The sequence below is a fragment of the Glossina fuscipes genome, unplaced genomic scaffold, assembly GCF_014805625.2.
Source record: "Glossina fuscipes isolate IAEA_lab_2018 unplaced genomic scaffold, Yale_Gfus_2 110, whole genome shotgun sequence".
NCBI classification, from domain to species: domain Eukaryota; kingdom Metazoa; phylum Arthropoda; class Insecta; order Diptera; family Glossinidae; genus Glossina; species Glossina fuscipes.
Genome location: NW_023998453.1, coordinates 1384489 through 1404306, shown reverse-complemented (window position 1 = coordinate 1404306; position 19818 = coordinate 1384489). Strand labels below are relative to the sequence as shown.

General features: G+C 31.9%; 1 protein-coding gene across 17 annotated transcripts in view; it reads right to left on the bottom strand.

Moving 5' to 3' along the window:
• LOC119638844 (heterogeneous nuclear ribonucleoprotein R) overlaps positions 1-19818 on the bottom strand; it is a 60497-nt gene that overhangs the window by 23334 nt on the left and 17345 nt on the right. For 11 of the 17 annotated variants that reach the window (XM_038035897.1, XM_038035912.1, XM_038035901.1 and 8 more), the window contains exons 2-5: positions 11438-11556; positions 10321-10642; positions 9973-10214; positions 1377-1512 (exon numbers count right to left, since the gene is read on the bottom strand). In XM_038035897.1, the coding sequence (XP_037891825.1) occupies positions 1377-1512; positions 9973-10214; positions 10321-10642; positions 11438-11554 (817 nt within the window). In that variant the 5' untranslated portion in view covers positions 11555-11556. Of the gene's footprint in view, positions 1-1376; positions 1513-6064; positions 6201-9972; positions 10215-10320; positions 10643-11437; positions 11557-19818 lie in introns of all 17 variants that reach the window. The other 6 variants (XM_038035914.1, XM_038035913.1, XM_038035900.1 and 3 more) reach the window with 1 other exon arrangement.

The following is a 19818-nucleotide window of genomic DNA, read 5'->3' as shown; positions in this document are numbered from 1 at the left end:
TACTAAGCTACAGAAATAATATTGCGCGATGGTCTTGGTTTTTTTTATGCAGTAACAAGATATAAACGAGTCGTTCCAAGCATTTTCTTTCGCGATGTCCCATTTAAATTTAGCCTCGATTTGATCCGCCTAACTTTCAAAATCATTTTGATCACCTCTAATAATAATATATACTGAATATATATTAATATATTCTTTCATACTGAGCCATAATTTCGAAGCACAAGTAAAAAATAAAAGAAGAAAACATCTTCATTAGCACAGCCACACCTAATATGCTTATCAAAATTTTTTATTATTTGTGGTATCATTTTACGCGTAATAAATTCGTTCCTTTCGCTTTATTCATTATAAATAGAAGGATAGATGGAAACCATAGAATAGGACGCAAAACAATCTTTCGACGAGTTCATTTTATTAAAATTTTTACAGTCTCCAGTCATTACCTATATGGTATTGTTGTTGTTGGCGTTGGTGTTTAGTGTTAACCAAAGAAAATGAATTGAAAAAAAAAACAAATATAGCAAATTTTGTTGAAATTTTTCTAGGTTTTTTTTTCTTTTTTATCAGGTGAAGATTATATTTTGAAAATTATAAAAAAAAAAGCGAAAAAATAAATCGTATAAAATAATTATGCACAGCATCGTCTGTAGCTAGACAATTATATTAAATTAAAAAAATAGTTGTTTTTTAGAAAAAAGTAAACCTAGATAGAGAAAAGAGCGAATTTTGGCATTGTTTTCATTTTTTTTTTCTTTTTGTTTTTTAATTAACCTTTTGTTAATTGTTAAGCTACAGTTTTCTTTATTAATCAATTTTTGTTGCATTTTTTGTTTTAATAATTTAAAAATATTAGCAGGAGTAGCGCTTTTTAAAATTTAAAATTTTTTTGTGTATTAAAAAAAAAAAAATTCCAATTACAAAATTTCATCTGCAAATGTTTTTTTTTTTTTTTGGGTTTTGGAAAAAAGAGTTTATTTTTTCTTTATCAATTTTTTAAAGCAGGAAGAAGAGAAGAGAGAGTAAGTGAGTGTTGTTTTTTGAACTTAACTATTATAAAACAATATAATTTTCACCTGTAGATGAATTTTTGCAGTTAGAATTTTCAATTTTTTATTTTTTTATTTTACTTTTCCCACGCGCAGGGGAATTAATAAACAAAAATCCAATTTTTTACCTCTTTTAAAGATTTTTTTTTTTTTCTTTTTTATAATTAATGCAAACCAATTCATATTGACCAATTTTATCTATAATAAGGAGTGAAGAATGGGGGAATTTTCTTATGATTTTGAAATATATTTTCTTTTTTTTATTTGTTAATTTTTTTTATTTATTTATTTATTTTCTTTTTTTTTTTTTTGATTTTCACCACTTACGTGCATGTTTAGAAAATTCCTCTAATAATTCGTCGTGATCTCTATTCTTAGGTATATTGCCGACAAAAAGCCGGTGATTGTTAAATGATATCGTTACACCAATCTTTTTGCCTTTCCGAATTTCAAAATCATTCAGCTGGAATTGTTAAATGTAACACACAAACAAACAAACAAAAACAAAAAAAAATAATATACAAATTTTGTATTCGTATTATTCTTTTTTCCTATGGCTTTTTTTTTTTTTTTTGTTAAATATTTCTCAATGCATTTTTTTTCTTTTGTTGTTATTATCTATTATTTTCTTTCGTGCCAAATTATAAAGAACAACTAATTTTTATTTTTTATAATATATACTTTCATAATATATTTTAATGTGATATCATTTCATATTTTAGAGATTTGTTTTTAGTAACATTAAAATAAAAATTTGATCAAAAAAAAAATTATATCAAGTCAAAATTATTTGAGAAAGAGAGAGAGAGAGAGGCTCTTAAAAATTTCTACTGTTTTAGAAATTTTTTTTTTCGTGGTAATATAAATTTTGTTATAACCATGAGATTAAAAAAACAAAAAAAATTAATTTTGTTTTAAAAAGCATACCATATATATGTGTGCTGAAAGTGGTTTTGAAAATAAAAACAAAATTTTGCCTGAAAAACTGTTTTCAATAAATTAAATATATTTTTTCTCATTCAGATGGTTGGAGACTTTGATGCACTTTTCAGTAAAAAAGGAAAAAAAAACCCGCTACGATATATTTTACAGCAACTATGCAGACTCAAAAATAGTGTCAAAATGCACTCAACCAAGCATAACACTGTTGTAAGACACATCTTCTTCTGCCCGCCACTGGGCGCACATGCCCTGCTTACTACATTGTTGTGCAAAAATTTTTCTCAAAGAAAACGTTCCTTACACAACGAAACACGTCACTGAGGAGAGCATTTTTTAACCTTTTTCTCAAGTAAACAACTAATTAAAAAATCGAATTTCACTAAGACGGGAAAAGGTGGCTGAAGAGGCTACCTCTGGGCAACCGAACCGAGTAGCAGTTGGTAGGATATTATAAAATTACAATGACAATCGACTTTACCTTAAATAGAAACAGTTTCTAAAGAAAAATTATTTACTCTATTGATCGTCCACGAGTTTCCTCGACACAAAAGAAGAACTCGTCAATCAGTCATTGAATCAAGACAACCACATCGTCATAGTTAATTGTCAATCACGCCCTCTTTCGGTGACCGCAAGAAAGAAGTGCTCAGTCCTTTGCCGGTTGAATACTGACAATAGAAACGACCAAAGCAAAGAGATTTGAACCCGCGAATACTGATTTGTCAGTAGCTCCTACTCGTACCTACTCGGCTAAATTGCTTTCATTCGAATGCCAAGTCATCTGATTGGCAGGCATGAAAAGAAAACAGTTTTAGTGACGATATTTAATACGATTTCTAAAGAAAAGGTCTTGCCAGTCTTTAGTATCGGCAGTTTTAAATTGCTGCGATAGCATTAAGCAGCAGTTGCGGTACGCTGTACGAACTTTTTAAAAGAGAAATTTGAAAACAAAAAAAATCTTGGCCATCGATGACGCATCCATCTTCTAGATAATAAATCGGAAATGTAGCGAGTTTTCGGTAGGGATGCAAATCGCTTTTAAGAAGAAACATTGCGATATCAAGCAAGCCGCTGCAAAATCCGCATGCGCTAAGATACGATTGCGGGAAAGTGCTTTGGTTTTATTTTAAACAGAATTAAATAAAAATCTGCTTAAGAAATATTTCATGAGGAAAACTTGCAACGGAGACAGGCTTCTGCATGGAACGTATTTGCACTTCGCCCTGCTTTGAAAAAACAGTAGAAGATGCAGATGTATTCATACGTTAAAATACGCAACTGCTCCTTGACATTAGACGACTACGGTAATTGGGACTGGAAATCACGTTACGGATTTACTTTAAAGTGAAACCACGCTCGCGCTTTTTAGTTTCAAAGCAGCTCTGATTTGTTAATATTAACTATCCTCGCTTACTTTCTTAATATGGAAAGTGCACAATGCACTGCTCCAACCGCTGCAAAATCCGCATGCGCTAAGATACGATCGCGGAAAAGTGCTTTGGTTTTATTTTAAACAGAGTTAAATAAAAATCTGCTTAAGAAATATTTCATGAGGAAAACTTGCAACGGAGACAGGCTTCTGCATGGAACGTATTTGCACTTCGCCCTGCTTTGAAAAAACAGTAGAAGATGCAGATGTATTCATACGTTAAAATACGCAACTCCTCCTTGACATTAGACGACTACGGTAATTGGGACTGGAAATCACGTTACGGATTTACTTTAAAGTGAAACCACGCTCGCGCTTTTTAGTTTTCAAAGCAGCTCTGATTTGTTAATATTAACTATCCTCGCTTACTTTCTTAATATGGAAACTGCACAATGCACTCGCTCCAACCATCATCAAATTATATCCAATTTTTAAAAAATATATATATATGTTTGCTAAATAAGGTGATAACTTTTTAATGCAAAAATTATATTGAATAATATAGTAAAGTAGTTTTTTAAAGATATCGGTTTTTTTCTCTTCTTTTTCAGAAAATATACGCAAAGTTAATGACTGGAGATTTATATATATATATATATATTGTATGTCAAAAAAAGTATTTTAAAGAAAAACTTATTGTATTGTACAGCATATAATGAATATTTTTTTATTTTTTTTTTTTTTGCATGATATGTATTGGATATAAAAAGTGTAATGAAAGCACGGCCAAGAGAGATGAGAGATGAGTTTTTGTTTTTCTACTATACATAATTATGAAATGAAGATGTTATACATGAAAAAGAAAAAATGTACATCAAGGCCTTCAGATTAACGAAACATTATACATTAAAAAAGCTAATTTAAAAATATATACGTTGATGATAATATGGGGGTATAGGAAGGAGCAGTAGCAATTTGTGTAATGATTGTTATATAGCTTTGCTCATTTTTGAGAAACGCATTTGAAAAGAGTCTCAATGATGAATCATGATGGTAGTGGTACATTGTTATACGAATAAAAAAAAACAAAAAAACAAAAAAATGGTGCAAATATTTTATAAGGATTTAAAAAGAAGATTTGGGGTAGAAAATATTATTATATTTATTTATTTATTTTTCTCTTTTCAATTTAAATAATGTTTATTTGTAACAAACGCAAAAAGATATGGTGCGATCGTGATGTAAAAAAAAAAAAAAAAAAAAAACAAGAAGGAGATTTATGTTTATCTGGTTTATCAAATCGTTTCATATCCATCGCTTCCGGTGAAAAAGAAAACCTTTCATATATTCTCTTGGACTGACATGAAAAGTAGAATTTGCTTAACAACGCCTGCATTTCTGCGGATCGAATCGTTTTCTAATTGAGTTTCACAATCCCTCGCTTGCAGTCTCTTCAAAAGGCTACGAATAGATGTATTTAAAATTAACGGGCGCTCGAGCGTGCAAGCCCATTTTCAATTACCTTTCTTTTCTTTTTGGTTTATCTTCGGATGAAACTATCCATTGAAATAACGGAAAAATTGTATTCATAGCAAAATATTTTTTAATACCCTGACAATATATAGAGAACGGGGGGTTACGCCAATACACGAGTTAATGCAACTACTTATGAGGCTGGGTCCATCAGTCTTGTATTACAAATTTCATACTTCAATGTTTGTAACCTATTAGCGCATAACCTGAAGACCGCAATTTTTGTATACCGACAAAGTTTGGACCAAGAACGAACTCTATTGAAAATGGTTGCGATCGGACCTCTTTTGCGATCACTTTCCATATAACTTGTTTTATCTTAAAAATTCGTTATATATGGAACTGTGGGATGTTGCAGAGTATATAATGGCCCACTGTAGTCTTTATGTTCGTTTTTAACGCTCGGGTCAATGGACTGATAAGAGCGATCATTTATAAGGGTGAATAGTTTAAGGTCTAACACAAATTTCGATGCATAGGTACCAGATGAAAATAAAATGACATTTAAGCTGCACGCACGACTACGTTTTTCTTTTGTTTATTGAGATGAAAATACAAAGGATTGTCCGCAATGTTTTAGGCAAAACACTCAGGCATTGTTAAACCAATTCCATTATTCACGTTTATCGATCGAGATTACATATATATATATATATAGGTTTACTTTCTAAATTAAATCCTGTCTATATGCACAAGAAAGAATTGATAAACGTTTTGGACCATATATAAACCTGATAATAATTGATACCAACAAACCCCGTGGAAGGCATAACATAACCGTTTCGAATTACCTTTTGAAACTTTGTGTCATAGCCAACCAACCTAGCACAAAATAGCGAGCCCGCAGCCGTTTCATTGCCATTATCACAGCCAATTCAATTTCTTTAATTCGCCAATTTACTTATAGCCAATTGGATTTTTGTATTTATAGCCAATTGAAGCAAATATAAAACAACTTAATGCTTCTTCTTAATTTTTTAAACAAACATTAATAACATATATTTCTCTGATGCAACAAGACGCACAAAAAAAAAATAAATAAATAAATAAAGAAAATTCCATTTTCATTAAGCGTAGTGTATATGTTATTAATGTTCCGTTTTTTGTAAGAATAATATTTTGAAAAATTGAATTTTTTTGTTGTTTTGAAAAGAAAGCAAAAAAAATTTACCTGTTAATTTACCAAATTCCTCTAAAATCTCCTCTTTGCCCTTTGATTTAGGTATGTTGCCTACAAATAGGCGCAGGTTCGGTACACTTATATTTATTTTTAGACACTTGCCAGGTTTTATTTCATGATTATCGAGCTGTAGAGTAGTGAGGGGATAACACAAAGGGTAATATGGTTTTTTTTTTTTTTTTTTTTTGTTTTTTATTACGTGTAATTAGTTTAAAAGGGATTTTAATAAAAAATTTATAATTATAAAAAAATAAAATTGACAAAAAAAAATAAACAAACATAAGAAAAAATATAGTTTTGTATAAAAAAAATTAAATAAAATAATTTCAAATTTGAATCAAATGAACGATGATTTTTAATAAATAAAATAAAAAAGGAAAATAAAAATTATAAAATGATATAAAAAAAAAAAAGAAGAAACTATACATAATGAAAGATTTAATAATAAAGAAAGTCATTTAGATCACACTAAACCAAAACGAATATATATAGCACATACTACTAAACGAAGTAAAAGAAAAGTTGTTAGGAATACATCTTGGAAATTTCTCACTGATAGTGAAAATTTTAAGGGAAAAAGGTTTTCAATACTGTTATTAAAAATAAAATGTCCTGTAATCATATTTTCTATTGCATTGGTTTCCGATATGATGATATATAAATAATATATATATATGTATAAACAATATATATATATATATATGGGTCAGTTCAGTACCACTTAGTCCCAGTTACGGCATATAGTATGGTGCCTAAGAATGTATACGTTTAGTCCATAATACTCGGAAATCCAATCTCAACAACACCATGCATATCCTACCCGTTACCAGAGCATATGCTAATGTTCAAAAGTTTCAGAATTTTATTAACAGACGAACATGAATTAAATCGATTTTCGATTGGCGTTAGAAGATGGCAAAACGAGTGCTTGAATTCTTTTCGAGACGCAATACCTCGTTAGACAAGTTGCCGGACGAAAACGTTTTTGTAAAGAGAATGAATAAATTTTCATAGCTTGCTAATGTCAAAAGTAAGCTCTATTCAGCATGATTTGTAGTACTTTCCAAAAAATAATGTATATATATGTATTATATATATATATATATATATATACATTTTCTTTTCATGTTCTTATATTTTTTAATAGACGCACGCTTAACATATTAACGTAATTGTTGTAATGCAAGAAAATGTTAGAAAAACGTGAAAATCTTGTCTCAGACTTTATTCAACAATTTCTCGCTGCACAACGTTTTATTGATTAACGCCAACACAGTCCTATCGTGAATAACAATAAAAATTGAAATTTTAGAGTAGCCTCTCTTCCGTTATAAGTGCGAGAGCATATTTGCCCGGCATATTTCGCCAAACATTGTCATAGACATCATCTTTTTTATCAAGTGTCGTGGAAGCGTCGTTTTCGGAACGAATTAACACAACGGCGTAAGAAGAGACACAAAACACATAATCCATCAATTTCGCTTTTCTTTCCTTTTTTGTTCGTATGCGTGTATTACCAATGCAATAAAAGTGTAAATATATGTGCACATCATACATATATGTATGTACAATATGTATTCTTTAAAAAAAAAAAACTCCATTCAAAATCTGTTGTGTTTACCAAAATTTTGCCGAAAGAGTTGTGATAAAAATTTTGAATTTTGCTATATTATCCAGAGAGGAGGGAAGTTTTAGGCCATAGGCACAGCAGCATTTCCGATATTAGAGAGAAAGTAGTATACGGTTTATGATTAATAAAAATTAGTAAAAAAATAAAAAAAAAAAAATTTTTTTTTAAATTAAATTAGGTATATTGGGGATTAGTTGTGTTTTTTTCTGTAACAGGTGTTAATTAGGACATGCTCGCACAATTGTAGCAAAATAAAACCAGACAACACTAACTTAACTAACCATGAGCAGTAATATGATATATTGACAAATATAAACTATTTAGCTACGAAAAGTGGATGGATGATGAATTGAACTTACAAAAATGTGAGGAAGAAGAAGAAGAAGAAGAATGAATAAGAAGATACTATACATTCGGCTTTTACATAGGGCCGAATCTATTTTTGATGCCCACCACACACACACACACACACACACAACACAACATCATCATCATCATCATTTCTTTGCACTTTCAGACGGATTGATTGGGAACACGTTATATAACTGCCAGCTGAGAGGGTAGGTAGGGTCCGCCTCCGACAGTTAGGAAATTTTGAAATTTTTCATGGCAAAGCCTCTGGATCTCTAAAGTAGTTTTCATTAGCCACAAAAGAAAATTGATATCGTAACCATCGGACCGTCATGCAGTTTCAGCGTGATCTCGAGATAATGCGCAGTTATAAAAGCCGGTTAGCGGTGCGAGCGCAGATTGTTAATGTGGACACCACCAACCGCTGTCATCGCCTTCAGTTTGCCGTTTCCTGGCTTTACAAATAGTTGATGTGTATCCTCCTAATATAGTGGTTTTTGTTCTTGTGGTGGGCATAATAAAAACGACAGGAAGAAAAAGTGTTTCAAATGTCACACATTTTGTTTTCTTTTCTTTCATTTTTATGCAAAGAGGAGAAATCATTGTGAATAACGTCGGTTGCACAACTACTACACTAAGCTAAATTGGAAATAAATTTAGAATTTTGTTTAATTTCGGTTTCTTTAAGTGACTTATTAAACGGCTGTCAAAAAAAAAAAAAAAAAAACAAATCGCTTGAACAAATCTTAAATCTAAAAAGAGATTAAAAAAAAAATTTCAGGTTAAAAAACATATTCAAACAATAATGCTATTTACGAGCTAAGAAGCAGGTATAGAAGAAGTAGAAAAAACAAAAAAGGGAAAGAAAAAGAAAAAGAAAGCGGAAAGAGAGAAAGAGAAAGAGATAGAGCGAGGAAATATGAAAAAATTAAAAAAAGCAGCAAAGGCGAACTGGGAGGGACGAAAGGTTTACATCCTTTAGAGACTTCTTTTCAAAAGGCAATATTTGAGAGCGAACCGCAGAGTTTCGCTTTTTGTCAATTATTCGCGGTTTTCTATTTCGTTTTAGCGGTATACATTAACTTGGGTAGCGATATTACAGCCAAATAATTTTTTTTCTTTCTTTTTTGTTTTCTTTTTTAAATCTCTGTTTTTCTAGGTATAATAATAACAATAACACAACAAGGTGGTATACAGAAAATTTTTTGTAACGCTTTTTCTGGCTTTTTTTTTGTTTTTTTTTTTTTTTTTTATAATATCATGCAATGCAATTCAAAATCTAAACAACTACTTTAAAGTTACAGAGTTTTTTAAAGTAATAAATGAATAGAAGAGAAAATTACAGCAAAAAACATTGGAAAATAGCTTTTAAAAAAGGTTTTTCTGAATAGAAAGAATTTTTCTCTTTTCCTATTATTCATAGATTGAAACTAAAGAAGAAATTTCAAACTGCTTGTATATATATATATATATATATATATATATTTATATATATATATATAGACAGAGTTATAAATAAAAATAAAGAAAAAGCTTGGAGTAGAGTTTTATATATATATTAAAAAAAAAAAAAAAAAAAAATAAAATAAAAATAAAAGTTTGAAAGAAAGTTATTCTTTCGGATGTTGTATTGCATTTGCTTAGAAATTAAAAATCAATCGTTCGCTTATTTTTTAAATATAATTACTATTTTTTTCTAATATTAATCGCAAAAGCCTTAAAAAATATATGTGAATTTATATTAAAGCCAAATCTTTGCGTAAGTTTAAAAAAATATAAAAATATAATATTAGAAATTTTTTTTTGTAATTTTTCTAAAGAAATGCGATTTTACTTTTTTTTTTGATAAACAATTAGTTTTTCTTTTTTCTAAACAATATTTGAATAAAAGAGAAAAAATTCAAAAAGAGATAAATACCTGTTTAACTGCATTCGAAGCGGCTTCTCTTGTGGTAAATGTAACAAATGCATAGCCACGATTTGTACCAGTCATGGGATCCATCATTAATCTTAAATCCCAAATAGTGCCACAATTCTCAAACAAAGGTATTAACTCATCTTCAAACATATCTTTCGGTATTTTCCCGCAAAATACTTCGCAACCGTTGCCCGGAGTGGGACCATCCCAATTAGGCGGCGGACCACCATATTTACGTTGACCTAATTTACAAAAAAAAAAAAAAAAAAAAAAAAAAAAAAAAAAAAACGAAAAAATTTAAATTAAAAAAAAATTTTTTTTTTTTTTTTGTTAATCACAAATATTTACCGGTGGTTACATCTAAAGTGTAACCGGTACGATCGAGTATTTTTTTGATTTTCTCCTCGTCTGGTCCTTTCACTTGCACTGTAGTTGCTGGCGTGGGTACACCTTGTTGACTGGCTCGACTTTTTTGTCTATAGGTTTTCATAACACCACATAGATAAGCAGATTTATTCGATACATGTTCCAGATTTGATTCAAGGAACTGACTTAATACATTCAAGGCACCTTCTACCGGAAATTCCTTTAACGCATCCAATGCGCGTTCATCTAACTCAACGTGAGCTAACTTTCCTGTTTTATAAATATCATCAAGTTTACCGGCAACCTAAAATGAAGAAATCCAATGAATTAATTACCAAAAAGTCTCAATCTCTCAATTCGTCACACATGATATTATGAGCGCGACAAGCTTAGATGGCAGTAATGCCACATGGTACATGCATGCATGGAATAACTAATCTGAGACCAAGTTTAGATGTCGTGAACCAAATTGGTTTGACATTTTTCCGGAAGTGAATGCACTCTATCGCTCTATATCGCTTTGGGCATTGCTACCATGTAAAGCTTTGCTTTTTATAGAAAATAATGTGTGCGGAGTCTATAATTAGAGCTATCGTCCCAACTTGAGGCAGTCAATTTAAATGACAAAGTCATTCTGTGCCCAATCTGTGCTCCTTTAAGAAACTGTGCATGGGGAAAAGCTTGGAAAGAGAAAATGATCGCTTCTTATTCAAGTTTTCGATATTCATTTCGTTCGTGTGCTTAAATATTTCCCAGTAAATATCTGATATATATATATGTACTATTCAAGTCAGAAGAATTGTACACTGAAAAAGATTGCAAGAAAATAAAAAAAGTCCATCACTTCCCTTATTACTCTCGCCACGTATCAGAAATAAGAAAACGATAGGAAGGAAAAAAAACGAGAACGCGGTGGGCAGTCAACACCCGGGTGTTCCTGATCCTTATGTCATTGTGTTATTTGCGCAGCAAAGACACATATTTAACCGAAACATCAACAACAACAACAACAACAACAACTAATAAGGCATAGATGATATGATTTGTCGCCTATAGGCGGCGTATAATTTTGCTTAGACAACGAGTAAAACGCACTTACTTTTTTATCTAAGCCATATTCCAAGAGTTTTGGATAATCTTCTGTTCTTTCACCATCGCCGCGATCTTCTGATTTTACATTGATGTCATCTACCAGTTCGCCATTACCTTCCGCCATTTCTGTAAATACAATGAAAAATAGAAGCGATTATTATTTACTTCTTTCTGTAATCATAATATCTTCTTCTTCTTCTTCTTCTTCTGCCGGAGCAATATGCCAATAATACCAATGCTTCGATTAATAAGCATTTCAATATCTTCACCGACAATAATCAACAAATTAAATTGGGGACATTGCCCCTACAGTAACTACTACAGCAACTGTACAGAGCATTTAAAATTAATGGTTATGTAAAATACGTGACAGCAGAGAAAAATAGAAAAGAATTAATTGATGTAATAAACACCAAAATCTAATTTATTGCGTACACAAACAGTAATCGCAACCGAGAATTTAGAATTAGAGGAGTTAGGTAAAGCGGACAAACGATTCCTATGGTTTTAATAACGATTGATCTGTTAATCTGGGCAATCTATGGGCAGAACTGATAATGAAGACAAATGGATCGGACCAACAGAAAAATATATAATAAATCCTTTCCTTTCGTGTACGCGAACATACGGTCTTAGCTTAAGGAGGATTGTTATCTGTTAAAGGCCGCATAGACACAGTTATATAAATTTTACGGTCTTATGAAAGGTAATGTTTATAAGGGTACCGGTTCCGCTGCTAATAACAGTCTATGGCAAAAAATTTTCAATTCTTTAGCTTTCATATGTTGGGTAAATAATTTTATTTATACATTCTTTACAAGTTTTCTGCTTTTCTTGTAACACATTGTCGCAGAACATGTTGCTACTTCTTACTACTACTACTTACTGCTAAAATAGCAGCTGTTTTACCGCTGTAAGCCAAAAGTGCTTTTAGATCCCTCCCTAAAGCTAGCAAGCAGATATTTGTTCTTTCTTATCGGTGGTTTTTCGTCAAGATATTTTTCGTCTTCTGGTCGAGCACCTACAAGCCTCGCGTGAAAATTTGCACAAGAGACGAGACAATAGCTAATATTACTTAGATTGCATTTTGATATAATCGGAGATGGGAACTTGTCACCCGCATACCGATGAGAAATAATAGAATAAGTAAAACCTGAATGAACATAAATCTACCGTAGGATGCGATCCTTTTTTCCTCAATCCGTTGCTCGATCGTCTTCGGCAGTAGCTTTTGTGTTAAACATTGAGCATTGAAACTTGGCACACTTATTAAGGTACAACAAATTTATATTGTATATATAGCATTGAATTGACTCCTTAGCCTTAGCACCATCCACAGATATTAAAATCAATGAATTGCATGTTTTATAATAAATATAATATAAATAGTGCAGTAAACTAGTAGGTATCGTTTATGAGAGTAGTCAGGCGCACAATGCGATAGTTACGTGCCTGATAACAATAATTATAATCAACGTATATAACATATAAACCTTTTGGCCCACTTTTAATCAACATTACGAACATTAAACAAAGCAGTATAGATATAACATTTAAGTACTTAAATCGTTACGTATTTTATCTTGTTTATAGAAAAAATAAATAAATAAATAAATAAATAAACAGAAAGAAGCCTGCATTGATCTTAAATAAGAAATTCATTCTCGATTGGATTACAATGCATAACAACAACAACATCAAATTCCAACTTTTATGACTGAGAGAACACCAACAAGAGTAGAAAGGATCGGATGGACGGACCAAACAATATATAACTCACAATAAATATGGTTCCCATATGAAAGCTGGGTGTGGTGTTTCGTCTTTTGCCCCGGGATACAAACGGAATAAAAAAATTAACGTACCCACGCGTAGCCTTGCGGTGATAATTATTACAAAAGCATTGAAAAAATATTGAAAAACGCTTTTATTCTCTATTATTCGCTTCGTGTGAAGCAGCATATCATACATACATATACATATATCTTTACACACTTTTATTAAAAATGCTACTAACGCCTATTGTTATAGACAGAAAGTCTCGCCATGACTTCATGTTATGTTATTTTAAATATTATAAATAAATTTACAAAAGCAAAAGCAAAAGCAAAAAAAATAAACAATACCGACTATATTTGCACGCATATTATATACACATTCATGTACTGTTTCAATATATTTTCATTTATTTATATTTTTGCACTATCGCTTTGGTTTGTATTTGCTTCGCTTTATCTTTCTTTCAGTGTTAATGTTTCAACTTTTTTCTCTTATTTTTTTTTTTTTTTTTTTTTTTACTTATTTGACATTGAAATTTTTTTCAAACATTTGAGCGTGTGTATCCATGCTTGATATTGATAAATTTATTTATAAATATACATTGGCGCATATATTTCATAGATTTAAGTTGAAAGATTATTCGCTCAATTATAGAAAATAATAAAGGAGAACAGAAATATATCCGCTTACAGTGTAGGCACTAAAAGTATGATAATTTTTATAATTTGTAGGGTGTAGGATTTTACAAAGTTGTGACGTAACAGATCTTGCGCCCCTTTTTTTACACTTGGAACAATATAGTTCGAATGTTTTCTCTAAAAATTTTGTGATCGTAAAATTTTTCAAAAAATATGTAATAATATTAGAATATCGTTTATAGGATTGCAAAAAAACAGAAAATCTTACGATAGTCGGAAGGGCTATGCTTATTAAGCTGTTCCGCGCCAGGGGCTACTTACGCGTTTTTCATTCTCAACCCGCATAAAAATTGGGTTTTCTTTAGAAAAAAAAAAAAAAACGATCTCGTACGCTCGCAAAGAATGCAAAGAATCTTTAGTAGATTTTTAAATATATATGAGATATGCTTAGTTGGACGCAACGCCCTATGGCTTTACAACTGTCCGTGCTTTTTAAACAATTTTCATGGAAACTTTGTTGCCGGGACATAAAGCAATAGGAAGGATGATAGATTCGGCATAAGCATAATAAAATCTTATACTCGCTCATCTCCATTATGTTCTCTTTTTTCAAATTGCTATGAAATGACAGTTAAATAAAAGAACAAAATATCTGTACATGCATAAATATATATATACGTAACATATATATACAAATATTAGTAGAAACATTCATAATATTCCTTGCCAAAACTGTAAACAGTACTTTTAAAATGCTTGCATTATGCAACCGTACATTTACGAGAATTGTCGAGCATAAGTATATATTTAGAAAGACGGTAAAATTTTTCTTTTTATTCTAGGTTATGTTGATATGAGTGTCCGAGTTCATTGGTTATTTTTAACCAAAATTAATTCGCTCCTCCCTCCATAATTTTTCATTGGATCGGAATATGCCATAGGAATTATACAACTGAGTCGACTTTCATGCAAAGTTACAAAAGCAAAGGTCGCGAAATGGAAATGAAAATGAATAAATTGTCAAAAATATTTTAAACATATTCCTTTCTTTACAGTAAGGAAAGAAAGTCGCATAAAAATAACGACGACTAACGACCGACAACAGCAATGCATTAATTATAGGCTGCCATTGAAGAGAAAGAGTGCAGAAAAAGTTTTAAATTAAATTTTTGCAACAACAAGAAAAACTATATTTAATGTATGTACAAAAACACAAATGCACATACTAATAAACACAAGAGCGCGAAAGGATTTAAATATGCAGCTTTTCCTATTGCACCTCATATGAGACCAAACTGCTAATGAGTTAGCGAATGTGTGTGAGAATGCTTAAAAATGTGAGAGATAACGGTGGTGGTGATGGTGGTGTCGGTAGTTAATATATTGGTTAACAACTACCTCAATAAATTTCAAGTTAAACATTGCCAGCAACAAAATAGATATTTAAACCCTATATATATCTATAGGTTTTTCGTTTCTTCGTTGTTTGTTCGTTCGATTGGTGTCGCCGTAGTCGTTCTCATAAAAGTACTTATAGATAATGCGTTTTTAAAGGGTGTGTACACTTTCTTTTCTCCTCTTCTCTATCTCTCTTTTAATATTTTTTTTTTTTTTTGTTCCACATATACAGGATTTAAGGTAACGATTGTGGTGGTGTTTCGCAAGCATGCAATGAGGGCGGTTTGATGACCACAGACAATACATTTTGTAAAGGGTGAGGATTTTCGATGTTAAGCATTGTAAAAACTAATAAAGGAATTTTTAACGTAAACAAACCAAGAGCAAGTGTCTTTTTTCAAATTTGGAATATTACGTAGGCGCAGCAATTACACAGCTTATATTAATATATCGGTTGTCAATTTATAAAGAATTATTGTTATTTATTACACTAAATCAAAAAATTTCAAAATCACTTCTTTTATTATTTGACGCAATAAATACCTGCATATGTAACGCTTAGATTGGTTTGCGTGCGTGTGTGTGTGTGTGTGCGTGGAAGAGAAAGATTAGCCACGTGTAACCTTTGCATGCATGCATACGGAAATAAATTTTCTTTCCGACATTTACACGCTTTTAGCTCAACTTGGGAAAACAATCCTGACACAGACATATACAGCAAAATAAAATAAAAGAAATTGCAATTCCTTTCAAATGTTTCCGGTTTATTTTTCCCCAATGTCTGGCACTCAAGTTGTATGAATTGCTCATACAATTATTGCATAAACACTTTAGGACGCCTAGACAAGTAGAGACAAATCATTCATTGCTTTTGTCTTCATGCGCACACTGGCACAGAGGCACGGACATACACACACACTTACACGCATACACAAACAAAAACGTATATAAAAAAACCAAAGCACACACAACACTTAAATCTATTTATGAAGCTTATAGTCAATCGGTCTGTCTGCATTACATGACGTCGTGTCTCTGCTCTCTCCATTCCTTTTGTTGACAACAGAAATGCCTACAGAACGAACACATTTGAAATGTATTCTCTTAGAGTAGAGTAATAATACACAGAAGCGCATTTCATTTAAATATATAATTGTTATCGATTTATATTAAATAACAGTAAGCCCATGTTCACCTTCTTCTTCTTCTTTTTCTTCTTCTTCTCTTGTCATCTCTTTCTATCTCTCTCTCTCAATATCCACAACCTTTCGCTCTCGCTTGCTCTATCTAACCAATAGGATTTTCAGTTTTCTCCAGTCGCGCGTCTAGATTCATTTCCTATCCTTTTGTGTATTGCATAATCCAACTTTTATTTCCGTTATCCAAGAATACCAATGCATTAATTCTGTTATTCATTTTGCAACAAATCGAAATAGGAAATTGATAGAATTTTCAATTGCCAGTTCTATGAGTTATGACAGATTGTGATTACTTTGGACAGCCCCTGTGTAGTCATTCTGTTTGTGCAAATAAATACTTGTGTCCCTGTTTCTTGGTCCCTTATCTAGACGAATGAATTATGGTAAATTATCTGTTTCCTTCCACTATGCACTAATATGTGTACCCCAATCATTGCATTCTTTTTATTCTTCTTTTGCCATATTTAACTTTTCGATAAATTGTGCCCCGTTAAGGGCCCCTTTTTTCAACCCTTATTACGGAAAAAACTCCTTTCTCATAGTATCCCTTTAGATATTTCTATTTTACCCTTTGTCTTTGCTATTTAAAAACACGGAGATGCTGTGGAAGTTATTTCGCTCGTTCGATTCTTGATTGAAGAAAAATCAATAGATCCCTTTCACTCACTCTCTCTTTTCCACCGTTAGAATTCTTTCGGCTTTTTTGACGTTGCTGTGCCCACATACATGTCCATGAGAATCCTGTTCGCTCCTTCCAGTATTGATCACAGGTTGCAGTTAGAAACGCTCAACGTTTACCCAGTTAGATTGAGATTGTTATCGTAAAAAAGTTGTCGTAGTTGCTGTAATTCTTGTACCACGATACCATGACAAGCTCAAAAAGTTCGGCTAAATACCTGTACAATTCCTTTTCCATTTCGCTGTACTGCGCTTCAGTGATTTATGGTAATTACTTTAAAAAATTTGGTTGTTTGTTTTGTTAGGTATATCCATACGTTGTAATAGTATGCGAAATATTCATGTTTCTTTAGCTTTTGTGATTTATTTTTACGATTTACACCTTTTCTCGTTCAATTTTTACGCTCATAAAAGGTAATGAAGGTTCCATTTATCAAGTCATTGTTCCCTTTCAATTAATTTTCCCTCTTGGTATACAACGGATCAAAAATAAGCTTGAAGTGAACTCAATTGGTAAATCTTATATTAATTGTTATTAAAAACTAATATAAAAGCTAATATAAAAATAGAAGTAAAGAGAAAAAAAAAAAGAAACAAAAATGAGTAAAATTCATAAGAGAAAAAAAGCATGAACACATCTAGCACAGAGCCACGCCCGCAGCCGGTGCAGATGCGAATTGCGGATGAACTCCTAAGCTGTTGTAAACGTGCAAAAGGATGGCAATCAATAACAGTAAAAAAAAGCAAATTAATTTTCAGATCGTAGTAAGATTACGGAAGCAAACTGCTCGTATTAAGGTTAACTGATTTGATAGAGTCCGATGTTTAGATTACGTGATAGCTTTCTACAAACGACAGCTCATACATTGGCTAAGCTTTGCGAAGATAAAGTTTCTAGAGAAGCGTTTCCGGACGAATCGATAGTACCGTTTATTAACTTAAGAGGGGAACAAATAAGAATAAATCTACATTTCTGAAATGACGGCAAGGAAAGTAGAAGCAATCTATTTTCATAAGGATGCAAAGAGACAAGTATGTACTAAATTCATAAGAGAAAACTGCAAGAATTGCTTTTCAACGGATTCTATTGGATCTACTGTACTGAACAATCTCAAGTATTGGTCTGACTTTGCTCATTTTGTAATATAAGGGATAATTAAGCTCTTTGGTCGACCTAGCGGGGAACTAGTTTTACTTAAAGAGAGCCCAATGTACAAATTAAAACGGAATCTTTGATCGAATAGAACCCCCTAAATCGATGAACGAATCTCTATACTTTGTATTGAATGAATTCCTCCTTGAAAAAGAAAGTTTCTTGCTTCGTTTGGGATTTAATTTCCCCATGTAAGCAAAGCGATTCCTAGATAAGTCTAGGATTTTGGCACCGAGGAGAGATTTTTGATGAGGAAATTTATCGGAGGTGATAGAGATAAATAAAACCCTGAATGATCTGCCATTGGCGGTAAGAGTTTAGCCAGAGGCCTGGAGTTTGGAGATTAATATATTGCGGCTAAAATCAGTGCATACATGACATCCGTGCGAGAGCCATTCGAAAAAGCCTTGAAAACCTGACAAATAAAAAGAGATTCGTGCTAATTGACCTTCCTTTCAGAAAGCCGTGGCTGAAATGGTGATTTGACAGTAAAACCGGGGGACAATTGCTTCGAAAGTGAGGTTGTCTGATCGGAACGTATGTAAAAATATACCCAGCGGCTAAATCGAGCATAATTATGCGAAATATTGGTTTTTAATAAAATCATATTGTTTACTTAAAGAGCGGGGCATCGTGTCTGATACGAATGCTCAGATAAACTGAAAGGTGGACGGCGACTTGCAGATATCTCCGGAAAATCGAAGCGGTTGCAGTTAGGTATTGAAGTAGATTACGATCACATAATTCATTGGAAAACACAATAGATCTATTAGAAGTTGAAATGGGGACCATACAGTCAAAATTATCATTGTAACACAAAGTGACTTTTGGCTAGCGGAAGTCTTCCAGCGCTAAGACTACGCCAACAGGTGTAGACTTTTCGGCTATGTTACAAGTGAAATAGAGATATCCGCATTTGGGAGAATAGGAAGGAATAGGAAATTCAACCGTTTAATAATAGGTGAGCAAAAATAGTTTCATCCATCAAATTCAGTTGTTGGTATAGTGTTGGTTATCCATAGTATCCACAGATTTTTGTGGTTCTTTTCTAAAATTTGTAGATAGTGGCACCACCACTAACCATTCCAAATTAATATAATAATAACGAGTAAATCCATTTCTAACAGTAGTATTAGTTAGCCGAGGTCGATCCACTTACATGCATAACGCTATTGTTTAAAGTATCAACGTTATTGACTGAACTAAGGAAAAATTGCCGCCTTCTGTAAAGAAGAAAATATTGTCATATTAAAAAACTGCATCCGATTACCAGTAACCGTTATCGAGACGATTAAAATCGAAGAATTTAGATTTAAGTCTCTTCTTCACATTCGCACTCCTTTCGCACATGTGAAGAACTGACCTGGTGACAGAATATGTGGCAAACAACCAGAGTTAATGGCTATTTCGTACAGCTCAACGATGGTCACCACTTCTAACAAGAAATATTTCAAAAATTTCTGGTTATTTTCGTCTCACTACACATATGGCTATCATATGTAAACGTAATCCTTATTAATTTAATGATATATTATGGGCAAAT